This window comes from Monodelphis domestica, chromosome 3 (genome assembly GCF_027887165.1).
Source record: "Monodelphis domestica isolate mMonDom1 chromosome 3, mMonDom1.pri, whole genome shotgun sequence".
Classification (NCBI taxonomy): Eukaryota; Metazoa; Chordata; class Mammalia; order Didelphimorphia; family Didelphidae; genus Monodelphis; species Monodelphis domestica.
Genome location: NC_077229.1, coordinates 5,833,866 through 5,858,113, shown reverse-complemented (window position 1 = coordinate 5,858,113; position 24,248 = coordinate 5,833,866). Strand labels below are relative to the sequence as shown.

Genomic DNA, 24,248 nt, shown 5'->3' with positions numbered 1-24,248 from the left:
TATATTTGTAATTCGCAATATGGTGGGGAAGGTAGAACTTTGGTGTGGGTCACCTGGGAGTCAGGTCATTGAGTCATTGCATGACCTAATCAAGCCAAGAAGTAAATGTTGTGTATCTTGTGTTGTAAATTGCTGTTATAGCCTTCGTAGCTCTATCAGGTACTTCTGCTGCCCTGGGTCAATAGGTGTTGTTAAGACAGTTTTTCTTACTGTCTCCCTTTTTCTCTTTAAGTGGCAAGGGAGCAAAAGGATTTCTGAGTAAGAGCCCCGTGCTGTGCAGGCTGGCAGTTGGTGACGGTCAAGAGAGTAGCAGTGGTGACTGGCAGGCAGAGGAAAGAGGCTTCTGGGGAGAGGAGCAGCAGTTTCTGACTCTCTCTCTCTGAGACTAGCAATTTTTGACTAACAGTTATGGATAGAGAAAATGGATGTAAGGCCTTAACAACCTTATTGATTATGAACTATTGATCAATTTAGGTAGGTAGGTAGTGTGGTAATTAAAATGTTTGGGAGCAAGGGAAATATATATATCAATTATGACCACTGAAATATGTTTTCTACTGTGTCTTGGTTTTATATAAATATAAGATGGTTGTCAGGGAATATATTTCCAATTTATGAATTTGCCTAAGCCAACTGGGTTTTATAGAGAAATTTAATTTATAATACACTGATTAATCAATAGAAAAAGAGAGAAAGTAAGAAAGGAATAAGAATGAATAAATCAGTCAGTTGGTTTTATCACTCATCCAAGATCTCTCTAGGTAAGGCTTCTCATGCCAACCTCAGGCTCCACCTTCAAGAGAGCCTCCTTTCAAGAAATGTTTCCAGAGAATTCTCCTCCTTCAGAGCCAGGCTTCTCTCCTGGTCCTCCCACAGAGCAACCTCCTCAGTCCTCCTTCAGAGCCACCTCGCTCAGAGCAAAACCTCCTCCAACCAACCCTCCTCAGGCCTCAGACCCCTCTATCTTTAAGGAAAACATCCAAGTTCCCTCCCCTCAGTTCTCACATCTACCAATCACTGTCCATGTCTTCCCTGTGCCAATGGTGGCTCTAGCTTAACCCAGGACCGCCCAGAGGTCTGTGGCTTTGCACATGTCTGTTTAAGGTCATATTCTCAAATAATTAAATCTTGATCTTTGCTGTAGCCCTTCCTAAAAAAAAGTTAGGACTGAGTGGGGTGGAAATTGTATTTTCCAAGACCTGGCTCTGTCATTCCAAGTATCTCTATTGTATCAATTCTAAAATCAATCATGACTCAAAGAAATTCCTGTTCTATGCTTAAGCATAGGTTAAAGCCCTTTCCATTGTTCAGCAAAAGGTTTCTGTCCTAAAGTAATCTTAAGAAGGGAGGAGGAGGAACCTCCCATGCCAATGGGGTTCACATTCCAATAGAGTTCCCACTATCAATAGGAAATTTTTCAAGTATGAAATTTCCCAATGGTGAAATTTCCAACATTTATAAGTCTAAGAAATTTTAAGGTTTACAATAGATAGTGGGTAATTCTTAGTCAGAGTAGGAGAGTAGCCTGGACCTGGCCTGGCTGAAGAGACTGCCTTCAAAAGCAGAAAGTTTTAGGTTTTTTTTAGAAAGTTTAGTTAGGATTGGGATCTTAGGTAGAGTTATAAGAGTTCATTCATTTTCCTCCTTTCTAGTTCCTATCCAAACTTTCCTCAAAATAAATAAACTAAGTGTTTTGTGTTTTACCAATGTGCTCTCCTAACTTTTGCTCAAACTCCCACCCCAAAATTTAATCCTTTACAGTGCAAACAGTGTAGAATCAAATACATCAAGCTGCTTACTTTCAGGCATTAGCATACATATGTAATCATGGCTTTTCCAGCACAGGATAGAATTAATCAGGACTTTTATAACACTATATCTGCTCTTAGAGATGATGCACTAGAACTGACTTCTGAATTGCAGGAAAGCTGCGATGTGATTATTGATATACTCAATTTTGCTTGTTACCTGTTCCATATAATGCTAGTGATATAAAATTTACCAGGATTCAAGCTCACCTACAGGGTTTGTGGGGATTAACCAATATATCAGTGAATTTGGAAGATGTGCAGAACATTGGTAATCATAGAGATGAAAGTATTCATCAAGATTTGTCACCCTCACTCATTGCTACTGTAAATCTTAAAATTTCTTAGACTTATGAATGTTGGAAATTTCCCCATTGGGAAATTTCATACTTGAAAAATTTTCCTACTGATAGTAAGAACTCTATTGGAATATGAAACTCCTTGGCATGGGAGGATCCTTCTCCTCCCTACTTAAGACTATTTTAGGACAGAAACCTTTTGCTAAATAATGGAAAGGGCTTTGACCTATGCTTAAGCATAGAACAGGAAGTTCTTTGAGTCATGATTGATTTTAGAATTGATACAATAGAGATACTTGGAATGACAGAACCAGGTCTTGGAAACTACAATCTCCACCCTACTCAGAGTAACAGGATTTAGGAAGGGCTGCAGCAAAGATCAAGATTTAATTATTTGAGAATATGACCTTCAACAGACATGTGCAAAGGGGGCAGACCTCTGGGTAGTCCTGGGTTAAGCTAGAGCCACCATTGGCACAGGGAAGACATCGACAGTGATTGGTAGATGGGAGAACTGAGGGGAGGGAACTTAGATTGTTTGCTTAAAGATAGCGGGGTCTGAGGACTGCAGGGAGGTTGATGCTCTGAAGGAGGTCTGAGAGGAGAGAGGTCCTGGAGGGAGAGCTCCTGGAGAGGTCTTGAAGGAGGTTGTGGAAGGAGAACTCAGGAGGAGTCAGGAGGAGGATTCTCTGGAAACATTTCTTAAAAGGAGGCTCTCTTGAAGGTGGAGCCTGAGGTTGGCATGAGAAGCCTTACCTAGAGAGATCTTGGGTGAGTGATAAAACCAACTGACTGATTTATCTCTTAGGACTGAGGTCTAGGCCTTATTGGCTTGAGGCCCTTCATTCTTATTCCTTTCTTACTTTCTCTCTTTTTCTATTGATTAATCAGTGTATTATAAATTAAATTTTTCTATAAAACCCAGTTGGCTTGGGCATATTCATAAATTGGGAATATATTCCCTGGTGACCATCTTATATTTATATAAAACCAAGACACAGTAGAAAACATTTCAACAGTCATAATTGTTATATATTTCCCTTGCTCCCAAACATTTTAATTATCACATTTTATGGCTCCTACTCTCTTATCTACAACTATTTAACACTCAAAACTATTTTAAATCTAACACTACTGATATAAATGATTGGGTTCAGCAGGCATGTGGACTGATACCTGGAGCAATGTAAAACCTCCTGACTGAGTCTTTTAGTTGTAATGGGCTTCTTTCTCTGTGTTGGCTTCCCTGTTCTGATTCACTCTGTATCCCAAGCCCTCCTTATAATAGCCTGCCATATACAAGACTTACAGCACAAGAAAGAAGGGAATGAAAACTCAAAAAGGTAATCATCCCTTTTTTGACACGTTCCCTTCTCTCTTCCCAGAGTGCCATGTGTGGAGCTTTTAAAATTAAAAAAGGGGGAGATGTAGAGAACACAAAGAGGTAAGTCCTCTTTGCCTTGTTCCCCTCCCCTCTAGCATCCTTGAGTGAGGTCAGGCAGGAATATTATCTCAGAGAAAAGGACAAGTTTTTGAGACAGAAGGCTGAGTTAACCAAGGATAGTTCCCCAGGTGTCTGTCTGCATTCTAAGAACCTTGGCAGTAGGCAGTAAGGAGAGCCACCTACTGGCAAGAGGAAAAGGTTACAGGCAACTTAATGATTGACATTAAAAAAAATGTGGATACAGCCCATACGTGATATACTTAAGGAATGGCTTGTGAGCTCCATAACTAAATTTATGAATTTACTAGTCTTTGTCTCTCTAAGATGACTCATCCCAGAGGATTTCTGGCTATACCTGATAGCTGCACTCCTCTTCCTTGGGATTGTAATGATTGGAGCTGCAATATTATATCTAATTTCCTCTAAGAGAGCCCTGGAAAATGCCATGCATAAGATAGAGAAACAAATAGGATTATGTCAGTCTCCCCCTCAAGACCAGGTTTCCCAAAAAAACCAAGTGATTATTTCTTTTATTAATCAACGTTTTGCGGAACACAAGGAGCTTATGGAGGAAATATGGGGGAATATGGTACCTTCTATACAAAGCATTAGAAAAGACCTAAGGGCATTCCGTAATAAGAGTGATTTATCTCTCAATTCTCCATCATTATCAGATTCTCTGTCCCACCCTGCCCTACAAAATTTGGCTCCTAGTTCTCAAATAGCACCCCTCACTCCTAACCAACCCTCTTCTCCCTCAGCTCCCCTTGGACCCTTCCCCCATCCCCCCTCCTTCCTCTCTGCTCCCACTCCTAACCAACCGGCTCCTGCCCCTGCCCTGCCCCCTCAACCCTAGGCCCGTCCACCATTCCTGCTGCCTATTCCACCTCCTTAGCCCCAGGCCCTCCACCCCATGCCTCCTGCCCTGCCCCCTCAAACCTAGCCCTGCCCACCATTCCTTCCCCCTCAACCCTAGCCCTGCCCACCATTCCTGCTGCCTATCCCACCCCTTTAGCCCCAGACCCCCCCCCCAACCATTTCCCTTCTCTTACGTACCCCATTGAAAATGGAGCAAGAAGCCTAGAAACAGGAACACTGGATAATTTATATAGAAGTTTATTTCCATTGAGGGAAGTACCAACCTTTAATAAAGATGGGAACTTGGTGTCTGTAAGACACTATACACCTTTTAAACCTGACGATTTGGAAAAATTCAAGCAAAATGTTCCATCATTTGAGGCAGAACCAATATTAATTATAGAAAAATTAGAGAATATATTCAGAACCTTTGACCCCTCTTAGTTGGATGTTGAAAATTTGTTAGATAACTTTCTGACAAAGACATAAAAAAATAATGTCATCTCTCTGGCTAATCAGAAAAAAGGTAAAGGAGCACACCATTGGCCAACTGTAGATCCACATTGGAAGCCCAACGTTGCACAACATCACACAAAACTAGCCCTGGCCAGAGAAGCATTATTGAAAGCCATGAAAGATTGCTCTGATAAACCTGAAATATGGGAGAAATTTGAACTGTCCCGACAGGAAATTGATGAGACCCCCTCCCAATTTATGGACAGACTTATTGACTTAGGAAATACATATATGAACCTTGATTTCACCAGAGAAAGGGACATTAAAATATACGCAGGCAATTTGTTAAGAATTGTTGTACAGTGGTAAAGGACTACTTTAAAACTAGCTGTCTTAATTGGGAATCTATGGACCTCAAAGAACTGAGGAAAGTAGCAACCTACGTCTATGGTCATGCAAAAAGACCTGAGACTCACAACAAGTCAGTGAATGACTTAATGAAAGAAATTGAAAGGATAGAGAAACAATTGAAAAATAAGGGAGAGACCTTAGCCCCTTTGCAGGAATCCACAGACAAATCATTAACATGCTCTTTAATATGCTCTTTCTGTGGGAAAAGAGGCTATGCAATGATGTTCTGTAGGAGCTGGCTACGGGAAAAAAGAAATAACTTTAGGAATAATAACTATAGGAACAGTAATGCCAATCAAAATAATGACAGTGCTCCAAATGCAGAAAATGATAATACCCAACAAAATGTCCAAGAACAATATATAAAAAATGGAGCTTGACCACACTATACTCAGAGTGAATACCCCCAAAAGCACGGAGGATACCAAAAAACTGCCCAAGTAGCTTTATGAAGGCATGAAGGGGGTAGAGGGGGAGGGCCTTGGAATCAAAGAATGAAACCTTTGATTTTCCAGACCCTGATATTTAAATGCCAATAATCCCTATACATTCCCCCAAAATAGTTAAGGAACCTCATGTCACTTTAAAGGTGGGAAATTCATATTATGATTGTCTTTTTGACACTGGAGCATCTAGGTTAGTTTTGCTAAGCAAACCAGATGGAAAATATGACTCAACTGGCTCCCTAAATATAGCAGGTGTATCAAGAACACCATTAAACACCCAAAACTTTCTCCTTGCATGGTATGACTGAGATCCCTAACTGTTGAACATTCTTTTCTTTTAATGCCTGGACCTCCCACAAACTTGCTGTGGAGAGATTTACTATGCAAATTACAAGTCACAATAATGTCCCCCCCAGATGGCTCTCTCTCCTTAAAAGTGCCTGAGGAATCATTAAATTTACTCCCTGTACTTCTCAAAGAGAGCCAGGAGGCAAAAGAGCCTCCCACCTTTGAAATACCTACAGATATACCGGAGTCTCTTTGGAGCACATCTTCTACTGATGTAGGCTTACTTAAATCAGCTGTTCCTGTGCAAATAAAAACTAAACCCAGCCCACCTCCTTCCATTTCTCAAGATCCTCTCTCAAAGGAGGCAACAGAGGGCATTACCCCAATAATAAACTCATTAATTGACCAGGGAATAATAATGCCTTGTAAATCTGAATACAACACGCCCATCCTGCCCATTAGAAAACCAAAAAGGGAGCCCGATGGCAAGCACCTCTATAGATTCGTACAGGACTTGAGGGCTGTGAACAATCACATTATAGAGACACTCTGTAGTTTCCAACATCGATACTGTTATTTCCTCTATTCCTAGCACAGCTGCATACTTTACAGTAGTGGACTCGACCTTTTTTTTCATACCCATACATGAGAATTCCTGCCATATTTTTGCTTTCACCTGGAAGGGCTCCAAATATTCGTGGAGTCATTTGCCACAAGGTTATATAGAAACCTTGAGCTTATTTGCACAAATTTTGAGCCAAGATACAGATAATATAAAATTTAAAAACAGCAAATTAATAAAATATGTAGATGATCTACTCTTGGCTTCCACAGAAGCAGAAGCATGTCAGGAAGATAGTAAACACCTTCTTTTGGAATTGCACAAAAGAAGGCATAAGATCTAGAAGGATAAAGTTCAGTGGTGTCTCCCTAAAGTAGAATATTTGGGGTCCATTCTGACAGCTGGTGCCCATTCTATTTCTCCCAAGCAAATTGAAAATATTCAAAAATTGAGTGCTCTTAACAACCAGTTAAGAGCAATTCGGGGAGCAACAGGGTTTTGCAGACAATGGATCTTTTGCTATGGGGAAACTACCAAGCCCCGTATAGCACTTACAAGAGATTCAGTCCCTGAAACACTTAGACTACAGCCAGAACACCTGTCAGCTCTGTCAGACCTAAAACAGTCTATCCTGTCTGCCCCTGCTCTAGACATTCCAGATAACAACAAGCCATTTACTTTGTATGTACATGAGCGATGAATAGCTTCAGGTGTTTTAACTCACTCTTTGGGGCCTTCTCAGTGCCCAGTTGCTTATTATTCAGCCCATCTGGACCCAATGGCTTCAGAAGCACCACCATGTCTTAGAGGCCTGACTGCTACAGCTTTATTAGTGACAAAAACTGTTGATCTAGTATTAGGATGCCCATTAACAATTGTGCCCATATGACATAGAAGCATTGTTGCTAAGACAGAGAACACAGGAATTTTCTGTTCAGCAAATTACAAGGTATGAAATAACCTTGTTAAACAATGAAAATATTACTCTAAAATGCTGTACAACCCTTAACCCTGCCACCTTGCTTCCAGATTTATCAACTTCAGGAGAACCATGACACAGTTGTGAAACATTAGTGTCCATGGCAGAAAAGCCTCGGGATGATCTCTTGGAAACTCCCTTTAAAAACTCAAACCTGATCTTATTTACTAATGGCTCTTCTTTTATGAGGGATGGCATACAATACAGCAGAGCTGCTGTAGTCACAGAATTTGCCACTGAGTGGTCAGCTTCACTGCCCCCTAACATTAGCACTCAAGGGGCAGAACCCATAGCTATGAAACATGCCTATATAATTGCCAAGGGTAAAAGGGCAACAATTTATATGGATTCCAGATATGATTTTGGCATTTGTCACTCAGGTGGGATGCTATAACACCAGAAAGAATTTTTAACCTCAGCTGGAAATTCCATAGATAATACAGAAATTATTAATGAAGTTCTGCTCTCCAGCTGCCTGAAGCCCTAGTTGTAGTTCATTGCCCTGCCTATACAGGTGGCACTGGCCCTGTACCTAAGGGAAATGACAGAGCAGATGCTGCTGCAAAGCTAGCAGCCTTAGGAGGCCCTCCATTTAGCTTGCTCTTCTGTCTCTGCCATTAGGGCTCCATAGGCATGCTTACAGGAAAGTCCAGGTAGCAACAAAACCATGATCAAAACTTGCTCTTGCCTCAGTTTATCAAACTTTTTCCCCTCCCACTACCTCTTACACATCAAGTACAGGAGCCAAGTGTGGCTTTCAACTTCATTTGGACCTCCCAGAGGGTCAGTCCAGGGAGCAGTGCAAGGGACATCCACCTTGACCCCTGCCTTCTGATTTCTTGACTGTTGCTTTTATCCTGCTGCCTATCCTCATGCCCCAATCCATTCAATGATGCCCATCATATATTCTGAATCTGAATTATTTTTTAAACCCTTGCCTTCCATCTTGGAGTCAATATTGTCTATTGGCTCCAAGGCAGAAGAGTGGCAAGGGCTAGGCAACGGGGGTCAAGTGACTTGCCCAGGGTCACACAGCTGTGAAGTGTCTGAGGCCAGATTTGAACCTAGGACCTCCAATCTCTAGGCCTAGCTCTCAATCCGCTGCCCCCCTGAATATGAATTTTTAAAAAGTTTTTAACCACAAAAGAATAGAATGAATTGAAGGTATATATTTATGTATCTCCCTTCTGACAGTCACCAGACTTTCACAACTCATCTATAGGGAGTTGCCAATGAAAGATTATTAATACTAATTAATACATGCTGAAGAATAAAACATGATTTTATTCCATACAATAAGGTTTCTCTCCCATCTGAATCGTCTTATGTCTGGAAAGAGATTCCTTCCATGTAAAAGTCTTTCCATGTTTACATTTATAAGGATTGGCTCCAGTGGGGATTTTCTGATGTCTGGCAAAATTGCTCCTTAGTGTAAAAGCCTTTACACAGTTTTTCATTCATAAGGTTTCTCTCCAGTGTGGATTCTCTGATGGGCAATAAGTCTGCTACCATTTGTGAAGGTCTTTCCACAATGTTTACATTTATGAGATTTCCCTCCTGTGTGGATGATCTGATGCTTAGCAAGGGATCCCTTCTCTGTAAAAGCCTTTCCACATTGTTGACATTCATAAGGTTTCTCTCCAGTGTGGATTCTCTCATGTGCAATAAGATTGCCCCGCTGTGTGAAAGCCTTTCCACATTGTTGACATTCATAAGGTTTCTCTCCTGTGTGGATTCTCTGATGTGCAATAAGACTGCCCTTCTGTGTGAAAGGTTTTCCACAGTGTTGACATTCATAAGGTTTCTCTCCAGTGTGGATGATCTGATGCTTAACAAGAGATCCCTTCTCCGTAAAAGTCTTTCCACAGTGTTGACATTCATAGGGTTTCTCTCCAGTGTGGATGCTCTGATGTGCAATAAGATGGCCACTATTTGTGAAAGCCTTTCCACATTGTTGACATTCATAAGGTCTCTCTCCAGTGTGGATTCTCTGATGTGCAATAAGATTGCCCTTCTGTGCGAAAGGTTTTCCACATTGTTGACATTCATAAGGTTTCTCTCCACTGTGGATGCTCTGATGTACAATAAGACTGTGCCTCCGTGTGAAAGCCTTTCCACACTGTTGACATTTATAAGGTTTCTCTCCAGTGTGGATGCTCTGATGTTCAATAAGACTGTGCCTCTTTGTGAAAGCCTTTCCACATTGTTGACATTCATAAGGTTTCTCTCCAGTGTGGATTCTCTGATGTGCAATAAGACTGTGCCTCTGTGTGAAAGCCTTTCCACACTGTTGACATTCATAAGGTTTCTCTCCAGTGTGGATGATCTGATGCTTAGCAAGATTACTCGTCTGTGTGAAAGCCTTTCCACAGTGTTGACATTCATAAGGTTTCTCTCCAGTGTGGATGATCTGATGTACAACAAGACTGTGCCTCTGTGTGAAAGCCTTTCCACACTGTTGACATTTATAAGGTTTCTCTCCAGTGTGGATGCTCAGATTTGCAATAAGATGGCCCCTCTTTATGAAAGTCTTTCCAAAATGTTTACATGCATAGGATTTCTCTCCAGTGTGGATTCTCTGATGTGTAGCAAGACTGCTCCTCTGTCTGAAAGCCTTTCCACAGTGTTGACATTCATAAGGTTTCTCTCCAGTGTGGATGCTCTGATGTGTAGCAAGATTACTCCTCTGTGTGAAAGCCTTTCCACAGTGTTGACATTCATAAGGTTTCTCTCCTGTGTGAATTCTCTCATGGTGAACAACAGAGGCTCTATTTGTGAAAGCCTTTCCACAATGTTTACATTCATGAGGTTTCTCTCTAGTGTGGATTCTCTGATGTGCATGAAGCTTAGGTTTCTGACTGAAAGGTCTCCCAACTTTATTATTCACAGAAAATATCTTGAAAGGGTTACTTTTTGGATGTCTAATGGAATCTAAACCCCAGCCAATGGACATTCCTCCTATCATACCTTGATACATGGGCATTTCAGGTTTCTCAGGTGACTGAACAAATCCTACATCTTCAAAAAAGCATTTCCTATATTTGCTATCCTGACAACAGTCATTTTCTGAAGTCATTGTCATGTACTGAGTTAGGACTGAATATTGGTTGAATTTCTCTGCAATTTCATCAATTTCACAGTCACTCTTTAGATTTTTCTTTATTTTGATAGTTGAATCACAGATTTCTCTCAAAATGAAGTCATGAGGACCCTCATTCATGCATCTTTGGGGGCCAGATCCTTCCACAAAAAGGCTCAGCTTTGTACACATCACCTTCACTTCAAAATCTACCACCGAAAAAAATAAATAATGATATAAACACAGAAGGAAGGAGGACACACACACAGACACACAGAAATATAAGTGCTTTCCTCTGATGGCACAAAGTAAACTGATTTTTATTCTATTTCCCCAGGCAAAAAGGAGTTTTCAAAGTGAAACAAGTAGCACCAGTCTTTGGATACACCATTTGGTCATATGTGCAAGATGGATAACTTTTTTTTTAAACCCTTATCTTCCATCTTAGAGTCAATACTGTCTACTGGCTCCAAGGCAAAAAGAGTGGGAAGGGCTAGCCAATGCACGTCAAGTGACTTGCCCAGGGTCACACAGCTGGGAAGTGTCTAAGGCCAGATTTAATCCTAGGACGGCCTGTCTCTAGGCCTAGTTCTCAATCCACTGAGCTACCCAGCTTCCCCCAGGATTGATAATTTTAGGAACACATTCACATACAATAACAATGAAACCTCAAAATGGATATATGACACAGGCAGGTCCAATATTCTCATCATACTTCATACTTCATATAATGAGTAAAGGATGGAGGAATGACCTAACCAATTTTCTTGCAGATAGCCTATAACTCAAACCCTGTGCCTGAGAATGCTTGGTCTGAAGTATTAGATAGTCTTTCTCCATTGTCTTTTCTTTTCTAAAAAGCCATTTGTGCATTATTCTTATAATTTTGTGAATCTCATGGAAGCTTCCAGATATTCTGTTCTCATCATTTTGGATACACTATCACGTGGTCATTCTTGGTAAATTTTATATGCTAAAAAGAAAAACTTCACTTTGTAACTCACATGTAATCATTTTCAAAATGGAATAGAAGTTTTCTTTTCTCTACAGATGAAAAGATTGTATGCCTTCAAGTGCAAACATACTACATATTCATCTTATTTTACAATCTAACATAAATTATGTCTCATGCCCTATACTGAGTTTAACATCCATTTCTCAGGAAATGAACAGCATGCTTCAGCATTGGTGTGTAGGCCCCAAAGTGTAACACTCCCATCACCACAACAGATAAAAGTCTTTGGGGATAATAGTCCTTATATACCGGCTTTCAACTCACTCACCTGGAGAGGAGCTCCTTGGGTCTTTTTGCTCTAGCAGCCATGGTGCTTTCCCTTGCTGAAAACAGGAGATTAAATGTTCTCTAGTTACGGGAAGCCCTGGGAATAAGAAACAAGGACGGTATCAGGAGAGAAAAATAAAAAATATGGTCCTCTTAAAGGAAAGGGTAAGGCCTACAGAATAGTTTCTGTTATATTCAGTGTTAGGATATCTGCAGGAGGGCAGAGATCTTGGAAACCATCTGTAATAAGAAAATTCCATCTTTAATCACAGTCCACAATCTCCATTTTCTAGAAATTAAAGGCAGCTGGTAATGAAGGGGTAAGTGATCAGAACTAGGGAGTTAGAAAAGCAAATTTAATCCAGCCTCAAAGATAAGGTACATGGGTGCCCCTGGGCTAGTAATTTTACCTCAGTTTGCCTCAACTATAAATTCAAGACAAGAAGACTATCAAGCTCACAGGGATATTGTGAAATAAATGATAATTATGAACTCATTTACACAGTAGAGGACAAAGAGCAGATATTTTGAAATACTTATTCCCTTCCTTTCCATTCCTAAAATCTGGTCTGAGATTTGAGGGAAGAATGAAAGAATAAGAATAAACCCATGAGACTAGGCAGAATGAGGGGCTCTGAGTTAGTTTCATATTTTTAAAAAAAATTTAAACAAGAATCGCCTTATCTTACTCTATATCTACTCATTTATGTCCAAAATATTTCTTGTAAAAAAACATCTCATAGGATTCATATTTTTAATATACTCTGCTATCTATTTCTTTTATACATGGGTCCATCTCTTTTATGACTGCAGTTATGATGACCATCTCTGTATTGCCCTTTGTTTTCCTCTTTTGATGCCATGCTTTCTCCTTTCACAGTCTGTCCACATGGCTCCCCTTTAATCACTCCCCCATTTCCCCTCTCTACCACCATCCTTTTATTCTCCTCCTACTTCTCTATAGAGCCTTTTAATCACTCCCCCTATTCCACCTCCCTTGTATTATTTCCCTTCCTCCACAACCTTTCTTATTCTCCTTCTACAGCTCTATAGAGTAAGATGAGATTCTATACCCAAATGAGTCTGTTATTCCCCATGAGAATCTTTTACTGATTGCCTGTCACCACACTCAATGTCCTCTCCAATACAAAAGTTTTTCTTCCCAGGCCTCTTTTGTAGATATAATTTACACCGTGTTACTTCTCTCTTCATTTTTCTCTACATGCTATCCTTTTTCATCCTTTGATTTTTTTTTGCCTATCTTCCTTAATACTTTAGTACCACCCCCTCTTGTGTACCTAAACTTCTTCAAACTACTATGATAAGTAGAACAATTTTAGTACTTTCAAATAAACATTTTCTTAAACATCAGTTTCTCTGAGCTGCTCCTCTTAGCTATAGTTCTGGTTTTTTGCTACTTTCATTTCTTCCAAGGTGGTACCATGGCCAGTGGGCTAGGCACTTGAAAGCTGCTGATTTCTTCACCTCTGAGAGACTGCTGATGGCTTGAAGGGCTCAGAGAACTGGGACCTACATTTCCCAGGGGCTACAGGCTTTATAACAGGCTTGAACTGGCCAAGTGACTTTGGGGCCTTACTATAGCCTTGTGGCAGGCCTTTGTATTCCAAGGGTTGGGCATAGGAGGCTCTAATAACTTAGACTAAAGAAAGTTAACAGAGTCTCCCTTTTAGCTTGTGCCCAAGTGCAGAACCTAGAGCAGTAGTTGGGGGATGGATTGTCAGCACTACTCAGATAGGCACCTGATATTGATATTTGCACTAGGGTGATTGTTTATATAGTCTTCAACCCCAATCTTATCCCCATCGATCCAATCCATGTGGTCAAGCAGTTGTTTCTCTTCTGTGTTTCTCTTCCCACAGTTCTTTCCCTGGATGTGGATAGTGTTCTTTCTCATAAGTCCCTCAGAATTGTCCTGATCATTGCATTGCTGCTAGTAGAGAAGTCCATTACATTTGATTGGACCACTGTCTCTGTATATAAGGTTCTCCTGGTTCTGCTCCTTTCACTCTGCATCAATTCCTAGAGGTCATTCCAGTTCCCATGGAATTCCTCCAGTTCATTATTCCTTTTAGCACAATAGTATCCCATCACCAACAGATACCAAATTTGTTTAGCCATTCCCCAATCAAGGGACACCCCCTCATTTTCTAAATTTTTTGCTACCACAAAGAGCATGGCTATAAATATTTTTGTACAGGTCTTTTTTCCTTATTATCTCTTTTAGGTATAAACCCAGCAGTGGTATGGCTGGATTAATGGGCAGGTAGTGTTTTAAAGTCCTTTGGACATAGTTCCAAATTGCCATCCAGAATAACTGGTTCAATTCACAACTCCGCCAGCAATGAATTAATGACCCAATTTTGCCACATCCCCTCCAGCATTCATTACTTTACATTGCTGTCACGTTACACAATCTGCTAGGTGTGAACTGGTAGTTCTGAATTGTTTTGATTTGCAATTCTCTAATGATAAAATATTTAGAACACATTCCATGTGGTTATTAATAGTTTTGATTTCTTTGCCCATTTATCGATTTGGGAATGGCTTGATTTTTTTCTAAAATTGATGTAGTTTCTTATACATTTGGCGGCTCTTCTTATGACCCTCTCCACCTCCTTACCCCAATGAAACTTCTCAGGACCATTGTAGGACCCCAGATAACAGCAGGGTGTTGCTGACCAACCCCTCGTTCATACCACTGTTCTGTGTAGTTTTACTTCCAGTTCCCTCCTTATCCCTCAAAACACACCCTTTCTGACTATTAAGTTGTTTTCCTCAGGAGAGTCACCTCACTCTTACCCAGGTTTGTTCTGTGACTCTAGTCATTAAAAAAAGCACATTTTAATGTTGCTTTGCCATTCTCAGGGCAGGTCCAGCTTTTGCTTCTGCTATGCTGCCTTCTTGGCTTCACCTCTCTAATATTTAATAACAAGAAATCCTTTCTAAAGACCAGACCCAGCCCAAAGGGGAAGAGGTTGCCTTGGCAGGTAGAGTGTTCCCTTCAATGTCCATCTTTGAGAAAAAGCTGCTTGGGTATAAACAGAGCATTTACACACTATATTCAAGTCTAATTTGGGGCTGGACTAGATGACTTCTGAAATTAGTTTCAGGAATGTAAAGCTGTAACACTGGTTTCAGTTTTCACCTGAAGGTATCCAAAACAGAGGAGAAACAATTTAAGGGTTAAGAAAGGAAAGTCTGAGCTTCCCATCACATATTTCAAAGACTATTTTTTCTCTCTCTTTTTTTTTAATGAAAAGCAGGCACAAGTAGAACCCTGGGCAGAGATCAGCACTTTTGCTTTTTTAATCATCGATAAAGGCTCAAAATCCTATACATCTGGCTTAGAATAAACACATTCTCTTAATGACAGATTCAGAGTTAACAAAGAAAATGGTCCTTACCCACAGAGAGTAGATTTTGCACATTCTCCAACATGACCTCCAGGTACAACTCTTTCTGAGAATGGTCCAATAGGCACCACTCTTCTTGGGTGAAGTCCACAGCCACATCCTTGAATGCTATTGACCCCTAAACCAGTAAAAGGCACAACATTTAGAGCTCAGAATACATCCGGTACAACCCTCATCCACTCACTGAAGGAAACTGAAGCAGACAAGGGAATTTAATTTACCTAAACTGCTAACCTTGAAGACTGGCAGTCAGCACTGCACACTGGTCATTCAGAGCCCAATGGAATACTGACAAAAGCATTTTGTGTCTGAAGTGAGAATCATGTTGTGAAGAGTAAAACCTGGAGAAGTGTGTTGTTACTCTGAAATGCTTTACCCTCTTGGAATGAGAGAGATGGGAAGTGCTCTCTGAGTGAAGTATGAGATTCTGTGGAGGAGAAAAAGAGAAGGTGATCTGAAACTCCTCCTCATCACAAGAGTTGATCTGGTAAGAATATTTTTTTGAAGAATTTCTGAGAAGATAGCATGTACTGTGTATTCTAGGAGGAAAGTATTACCAGTGATCAATGAGAATTAGAATGTGATTTTGTTGTTTTGAAGTAACATCTTAAATCTAAATCATGTTAAACTTAACAAATTTCCAGATTCTAAATTTCAAATCAGGATTCTATATTTGCAAATTGTCCATCAGATTTCATAAGATGCCCTCTGTATTGCTGTTAGTATACAAGTTTCAGTCATGTCACATACTGATTATAGTTTGGGTAAATATTAAGTATAAAATTATACTTGTCAAATGAGTCTTTTAAAAGGTTCGGCTTCCAAATTTTTTGGTACAAATTATTTTAAGTTAAGGATTCACTGGTATAACTGGACCTACCTAATTTGATACTGACCTCAGAGATCAAATATTGATGCTCTTCATTGCTTCAAAACACAAGAATTGTTTGATCTTATGAGCACTAAAACATTCACTCTGTTATGGGTAAATAATAGCTGGTGCTTTAATAACCAAACTATTATTTAAAAGCTGTTATAACTAAACTAAAGCTATCAGGGCCAAGCTAGTTTCAGGTGAAGTCAGGATGCAGTCTAGTACACACAGAATTTATTATGGAGGAGAAGTAGAAAAGGAAAACAGGAGGTAGAAACAGGACTTAGGAATAAGGTAGGAAATCGATAAATCCCTAAAACTAAAATTGTCAAAATAACACAACCCTGAAACTGGCTCCTCGAGGAGATTCTTCTTTCTCCACCAAAGTAGACACTCCACTCAACTACACACACTGACTAAAACTTAACTTCCCTCTCAGTAAGTGATGCTACAATGATGAACTGTATACAGATGATAAACTCATAAAGTAACATGAATCATCTTGAGAGAGAAGGTGAAGCAGTTTCTCTCTCCCTTCAGCAGGCCTCTCACAGGTTCTGGTCCCATCACTCCAATGGTCAAAGTGTCTCTCCATTAACAAAACTGTTCTTCCTTTCCCCTGTGGTTCACAGGGAAAATCCTAAGGAAACACACTATCTCTCAGCTCAGTATGAATCTCAAATCTCAAAGTCAACTATCTCAAAGAACAAACGAATCTTCCTTCTGTTTGAGAATGACCCAGCCACCAGCTGTCTTCAAGTGAAGTAAGAGAGACTCCCTCCACAACTTCCAGCTGCCTATCTCCTAGCCAAGGCCCCTTACAGTGACCCCTACCAGATATCTGTTCTCTTTCTTAAAAGGGACAGCAGAACAGTGGGAAAATCCTTTCTCTGATCTAAACTCTGCTCTTACAGAAGCTCCATAAATTCCTCATCACAACAACACCTTTTACATCCAACTACTCTGTTTACTCAATTACTGGAAATAGTCTATAAACTGTTAAAAAACTTTCTTCACTCCTCTCATATCTACATACTTAAATGATTCTCTAAACCCTTTAGTCCCCCTTTGGAACTCGGATTAAGATCCCTCCCTAAACTGCACCTGAATCATTTCTCTTTTGAGCTCTACCATTCCCTTTACCCTCCCTCAAAGGATCACTATAGTGCCTAATCAATAAGCTAATCAAGGGTGCTGAGCCAGAACCTCTGCAGGCTACTCTGGGCCACCAACAGCCACAGCATCCCCGCTCATATCAGCCTAAGTGGCTGCTGCTGTCCCACAGCATCTGCTGCCCATTGAGGGGAGCCCAACATCCTCCACACTGGCTGTGCCCTGGAAGAGGGTTGGCCAGGGTTCAATTCATTCCTGTAAAGCTGATCATCAGCTGTATTTATCTGAGATTTGTGATCCGACCCTGTAAACTGATACCTTCAAAGGGTGAGCCAGGGCGGACCCTGGAGCTCCCCCTGAGCAAGCAGTGAGGGGGTCCTGGAGGCCTGGCAGAGACACAGCTCTGAGTTCTGCTGGATTCCAGCCTGGCCGGGGGAGGGGCTGCACTCACCTGGGAGGGGGGCCTCGGGGTCCCGGGGGCCATTCCTCTGGCTGCCGGCTCTCTGCGGGGCCACCCTGGGGTCCTTCAGGGGGTGGCAGCCCCGAGGGGGGGAGACTTCCTCTGTGTGCACCTGGGGGGAGGAGAGAGGGGGGGGGGTCAGAGGGGCTCCCAGGCCCTTCCCCATCCTCACAGCAAACTCTCCCCCACAGGGGAGCACAGGGAGCCTCAGGCTGGGAAGGGCCTTGTGCTGGACAGGAAGAAGCCTCCCCTCCCCCTCTGCCGCCATCATTGCCTTCATTCCATTCAGAAACTGCATCGTGTTCCTGCACCACCACCCCTCCCCCAGCTGCCTCTTGGCTCTGGGCTGGCGACCCTTTCTCTCTCTTCCGGAAGAGGGACAAAGCCCCTCCCGGGCTCCGGCCTGAGTCGGGCACTTCTGCGTTTGTCCCTTTTCTGGGGTCCTTTAAAATGACGGACAGACGCGGAGGCAGCCCCTCCCCCACCGCAAGCATTTACACTGGACCCGGGCTCCCTTCCAACCTCTCCGGTCACGTGCGCACACGCCCCGCCCCCCAGGTCTCTTCACCCCACCCCACCCCCAGGAGTTCGGAGCAGAAAGTCTCAGCTGCCAGAGCAGGTTGAGGAGGGAACCCCGGCCCGCCTCCGGCCAATGACTCCCTCCGCTCCCCCTCTCACCCAGGCAAAGTTCCAAGAAAATCACCAGCGACTTTTCCAAGAGCTGAGACTGCCGCACATGAGGTTCCCAGCATGCCCCGCGGCTACCACGGTGGGGAGGAGCCAAGACTTGGGAGAAGTCAGGGAACCGGCATTCTGGGAAATGGAGTCCTCCACAGGGGAGGCCCAAACTTGCATGATGGCATGACTAGGTTCTTCTGGGAAAGGGAGTCCTCCTGCCTGGCCTCCTGGGTGGTGGGGGAGGGGTACAAAGGAATTGTTCCCGCCCTGGAGGGCTGCCCGCTGCTCCCCCTCTCCCCATTTCCCCTTCCTGCCCTGCCAGCTGCTTCTTCCTTAGTCTGGAAGCTGCTTCAGGATGGGGCTTGGCACAGAGCAGGTGCCTAATAGGTGTCTATTGACCTGACTGACTGACTGACTGACTGAGCAGTCCAGGGATCTCTGCTCCTCAGGGCCTGTGGAGGTGGCACTGGGATCCCCCTTCTGACACAAAAGGAAACTAAGGCAGAGGTCAGCAGCTGACAGCCCAGGCCCCCCTTCCCAGGTTCCCCTCCTCCAGGGCTCTCTCTGAACATCCTGCTGCTCCTGCTTTGGGGGGACTCCAGAGGCTCCCCAAAGGAGGGGCCAACCTTCTCCCCAGGTGGAGGAATCAGGTGACATGGGGGCTTCCCTCCTGCCTGGAACCCCAAGATCTGGGCTCAAACATAGCCTCAGATACTGACCAGATGGGGGAGCCTAGCCACGGCCCTTCTCCAGCCTTTGCCTCAGTTTCCCCACTGTGGAATCAAGAGAATAAGAGCCTGAGCCAGTGACTGTGGGGTAGGTGGTCCAGAGAGGGTCTGGGGGGAAACAGAGAACCTTAAGCTAGGTCTATTTTTAGATCTAATACAAAAGGGTGCTAAGTACCAATAAAGGTTAAATTAGTACCTAAAAGGTCAAGCAACTTACAAAAGGCAAGCTTAACAAAAGAGGTGTGATGTACTCAGTAGATTTTATCTAAGCAGAGAAGGTGAGAACAAAAGAAGATGAGTACTAAGAATGTGCAGTCCTGGGAAAAAGCATCTATTGTGATTGGAAGATGTGAAAATTTAGGGGAGGTGACATAGGAGAAAATTTCTTTAAAAGGAAAAATCAGTTCAGGTAATTCCGGTTTTTTGGATTGGAAGTCAGTTTGGGGATAGTTAGAGTTCAGAGTTGAAGTGAGGCCTGGAGCTTGCTTGGAGAAGACCTTGTGGTGAGTGATAAAGACTGACTCACTCTCCCTTAAGCTCAGGCCTAGGCCATTTTGGCCTAGGCCCTTTTCTACTGTTTAGCTATTCTCTCTCTCTTTCTCTCTCTCTCTCTCTTCTCTCTCTTTCTCTCTCTCTTCTCTCTCTCTCTCTCTTCTCTCTCTCTCTTTCTCTCTCTCTTCTCTCTCTCTCTTTCTCTCTCTTCTCTCTCTCTCTTCTCTCTTTCTCTCTCTCTCTCTTTCTCTCTCTTCTCTCTCTCCTCTCTCTTTCTCTCTCTTTCTCTCTCTTCTCTTTCTCTCTCTTTCTCTCTCTCTTCTCTCTCTCTCTTTCTCTCTTCTCTCTCTCTCTTCTTTCTCTTTCTCTCTCTTTCTTCTCTCTTCTCTCTCTCTCTTCTCTCTCTTTCTCTCTCTCTCTCTCTTTCTCTCTCTCTTTCTCTCTCTCTTCTCTCTCTCCTCTCTCTTTCTCTCTCTCTCTTCTCTCTCTTTCTCTCTCTTCTCTCTCTCTTTCTCTCTTCTCTCTCTTTCTCTCTTCTTTCTCTTTCTCTCTCTCTCTTTCTCTCTCTCTTCTCTCTCTCTCTTCTCTCTCTTTCTCTCTTCTTTCTCTTTCTCTCTCTCTTCTCTCTCTCTTTCTCTCTCTCTTCTCTCTCTTTCTCTCTCTCTCTCTCTCTCTTTCTCTCTCTCTCTCTCTCTCTCTCTCTCTGGGTATTTTCATATTTGGGAATTTCCCATGGTGACCACTTATTTTAGATTTTTAAGTCAAAACTCTAAAAATTATCTTTACAGTTTTGACCTAACCCTTTACATTTTGGCATATACGATTTTTAGCATTCACAGTTTTGGCAACCACATTTTATCATTACATTGCTACTCAAATATCTATACTTATTTTTAGATTTTATTAGCTTTTCATATAAAATTTTGTCCTATACCTTGAATGTACAAGACGATTTTCCAGTTTTCCTGGAAGCTTTATTAATAGGAAGTTCTTACCTCTAGTAGCTGGGGTTTATCAGACTTAGGATACTGTGATTCATTTGCTTCAATATATTGGATGGCTCATCTGTTCCATCAACTAACCTGTGTTTCTTAGACAATACCAAATAGTTTCAGTGATTACTACTCTATACCAAAGTTAGAGACCTGCCATTCCTAATTATTTTCATAATTTCCCTTGAGATTGTTAACATTTTTTCCAGGTCCATTTAATTATTGTTTTCCTACATATGTGAAGGAATTCTTTTGGCAGTTTGATACTGAACAAATAAATTAGATATCCTTGTAAAGAAAAGTAGGAAATTCTTAAATCCACCACCATCCTTTGAATACAACCGAGTTTACTGAAAGTTTATACTTTGTGGAAATTCCCTCAATGATATCAAATGTGCAGAAACCAAAATTCCCCCAAACTCCTTAGAACTGGGCAACTCCCCTGTTCACATACCTGGGGAGGGTAGGTTGTTTCTCTGGTGGAGAGCTTTAACTCTTGTGTATCTGCATACAATAGAAGTTCATTATCCCTGCTTTGATAATGTTCCACTCTTTAATTCTTGCAACTTCATAGATGTCCTGGCAAGTGGTGCCCAGAACAGGGACCCCCTCGGGTTCTTTTATTGGAACCCCCAGTTCTTCCATGAACCCCCCTTGGTTCTTTTTGGTAAAGCCCCTCAGTTCTTTTTGGAGAACCCCCAACTTGTCCCGTTCTTCTGTGAGCCCCCGAACCTGTGTGCTGGTCATGCAGAGTTCCAACACTACGGAGATCCCCTTGGTGACGAGTATATGGGATACTCTAAATGTGAGAGGGAATATCAATTCTTTTAATTTGTCTTTTAGTTGCAGGAGGTCTTGGTCTTTTGCTAGTATTATTTTTTTGTTCTTCCTATTTCCCCCCTGATAATTGCATTTGTTTGGTATAAAACGAGATGGGTAATATTCCGGTATTCATTGCAGATGAAGATCACATTGCAGGAAAGCTACTCAGAACAGTCCTAGGATTACATGGAGTTAAAGTCAAAGGGAAGCAGTTGAAAGATTTTGTCCGATATGTCCGGAGATTAGCCTCGTGGTTCCCGGACCAAAATAGAGTCACTATAGAGGATTGGGAATGGATTGGATCCAAATTTAAGGGCAATGAAGAACCACATCCTGAATCTGCGCTAATTCACAATGTTGTTGAGTTATGTTTAGAGGATAAAGAGACAGAAAAGAAAATTCTGTTGAGTCTTTGTGTGGCTAGATTAAAGAAAGGAAGAGGCAGGAAGAGTTTAAGATGCAGTGTCACAAAGGGGAATTTCTTTTGTGGTGGCTGTTCCCCACTCCCTCCACCTACATTCCAACTGGGCAGGCTAGGAAGGAGAGGCCATGCCTGCTCCAGCAGCATGTTTCCAAGCAGGAGAGAGAATCTGAATTTGAGGGGATTTAAAAGTTCCTTCCTTGAGAAACCCAGTCAGCCCCATGAACAGCTCACCTCTAACCCCAACTGGGAGCAGATGGTAGTTTTGTCTAGATACTACAAGAGCCTTTTGTTAGAAATCATAGTCAAAGGGTTCAGCTGGGTAGCTCAGTGGATTGAGAGCCAGGCTTAGAGACGGGAGATCCTAGGTTCAAATCTAGCCTCAGACATGTCCAAGCTGTGTGACCCTGGGCAAGTCACTTGACCCCCATTGCCCAGCCCTTACCACTCTTCTGCCTTGGAGCCAATACACAGTATTGCCTCCAAGAGGGAAGGTAAGGGTTTAAAAAGATAAAATTAAAAAAAAAGAAATCATAGTAAAAAAGAGAGACAGTTTAGACAGATCAGCATCCAGAGTTCAGGGAAAGTTAGGAAACCAGAAAGTCAGCTCAGCCACTCAGGTGGCTAATCTCAGTAGCTTAGTTCAGCACAGCTTCTTCAGTTAAAGGCAGTACACTAAAACTGTTTTAATGCTTTTTCTCCCTGCAAATATTTCTTCTTAAGGATGGATCCTAAAACACTGAATTTTTCCTTTCAAAGCATGCTTGTCACAATGTTGTATGTTTCTGTTTATCATTGTCTTGTCTCTATGTATTCTTAAATTGGACACTCACAAAAAGAAAGAAAATAAAATGGGATAGTGGCAAGATTGACCTTGTCTGTCAAAAATCCTCAGCAGAGGACAAAAGCAAATACCTGTTCAATGATTTTTTCCTCTTTCTTCCTTTGGATGGGCCCCCGAAGGAGCGAAAAAGAGAAAAATTCAGAGCAGAAATGGGAGATTTTTACTCCACAGTTAGACGCTACTTTTCACTAAGGTTTGATGTATGCAGTTTGGGAGGATTGCTAATGATTTTGATATGGTACAAATATAATTTCATGTATAGTGGTAGCTGTCAGTTAAATGTGAAATGTTAACCAGATTTTATTGAGCACAACAACACTCATGGTTACAAGTTTGTTTTGTTAGATCGTGCTCGGCATAATGGTTTCAGTGAATGTGAGAATTCTCTAAATGTGACTGATAGCCAGCCTGACACAGAGAGGGAATGTTTTATTCTATAAGGACACAATTTGTACTGGCTACTTTATAGATGTAAAAGTCATCCAGAAAAAGTTGTCATGTTGTTGAGAAGAACTTATTCTAGAGTTTAAATTTCAGATTTTTCAAATCAGATTTATTTTAATGCATGTGCTGTCAGAACTAGTAACAAGAAATTATATAACACAGAAGTTTTTAAAGTGTTTAATCTGTGCATGGGATTTAATAATACAAGTACTAAGAATTTGGTATTTTGCAAAAGAGGGAACTTCTAAACAGTGTTATATGAATTAAGGTTATGTGAATTGTTTTTAAAATGTGTACAGGGGCACCTGGGTAGCTCAGTGGATTGAGAGCCAGGCCTAGAGACAGGAGGTCCTAGGTTCAAATCTGGCCTCAGCCACTTCCCAGCTGTGTGACCCTGTGCAAGTCACTTGACCCCCATTGCCTAGCCCTTACCACTCTTCTGCCTTTGAGCCAATACACAGTATTGAGTCCAAGACGGAAGGTAAGGGTTTAAAAAAAAAATGTGTATAATGTATAGGAAGGAATTTAAGGGTATATGATATGCAAACTGCAGTCCTGAAATCAATAAGGCTTGTCATGAGGATTACATACAATTCAGTACAGTACCTTTCCTCTACTTACAATAATGGTAAAGAGGAGAAGCCAGAAGAAATTAGAGTAATGGATAGAGATACTAGTTGATACTCTGAATTCTAGTGTGAAATAGATACAACAAATTATAAATTGGAATACTGTTGATGGAATTAATCAGGTATGTAGCAATATTTTGTGCTAAAAGAAAACTAACCTGGAGGTTTTATTCTACTTTAGACAGAGGTTTGAGAAGAGTGCAGGTCAATGCTTTGAACTTCAGTTTGGTTACACTGAAACATCGCTAAAGGACTGAATCAAAGTTATTTGGAAGTTGTGGAGTTCAAACTAAAATCCGCTGAGAGTAAATGATTATGAAGGGAGTTTGAGGCATTCAGAATTTTAAATTGTAGTGAGCTCACTTGTTAAAGAAGGATGGGACAAGGCTGTGAAGTAATAAAACA

The 24,248-nt window shown here is 41.7% G+C and overlaps 1 protein-coding gene across 4 annotated transcripts in view; it reads right to left on the bottom strand.

Moving 5' to 3' along the window:
- The window catches only part of LOC100619370 (zinc finger protein 260-like), a 57,888-nt gene extending 38,097 nt beyond the window's left edge, over positions 1-19,791 (bottom strand). Inside the window, exons 1-5 of one of the 4 annotated variants that reach the window (XM_056820360.1) lie at positions 18,472-18,589; positions 17,785-17,905; positions 15,338-15,464; positions 11,914-12,009; positions 4,652-10,839 (exon numbers count right to left, since the gene is read on the bottom strand). In XM_056820360.1, the coding sequence (XP_056676338.1) occupies positions 9,005-10,839; positions 11,914-12,009; positions 15,338-15,464; positions 17,785-17,817 (2,091 nt within the window). In that variant the 5' untranslated portion in view covers positions 17,818-17,905; positions 18,472-18,589 and the 3' untranslated portion in view covers positions 4,652-9,004. Of the gene's footprint in view, positions 1-4,651; positions 10,840-11,913; positions 12,010-15,337; positions 15,465-17,784; positions 17,906-18,067; positions 18,337-18,471 lie in introns of those variants that run through there. The other 3 variants (XM_056820359.1, XM_056820358.1, XM_056820357.1) reach the window with 3 other exon arrangements.
- Between the last annotated feature and the right edge of the window lie 4,457 nt (positions 19,792-24,248).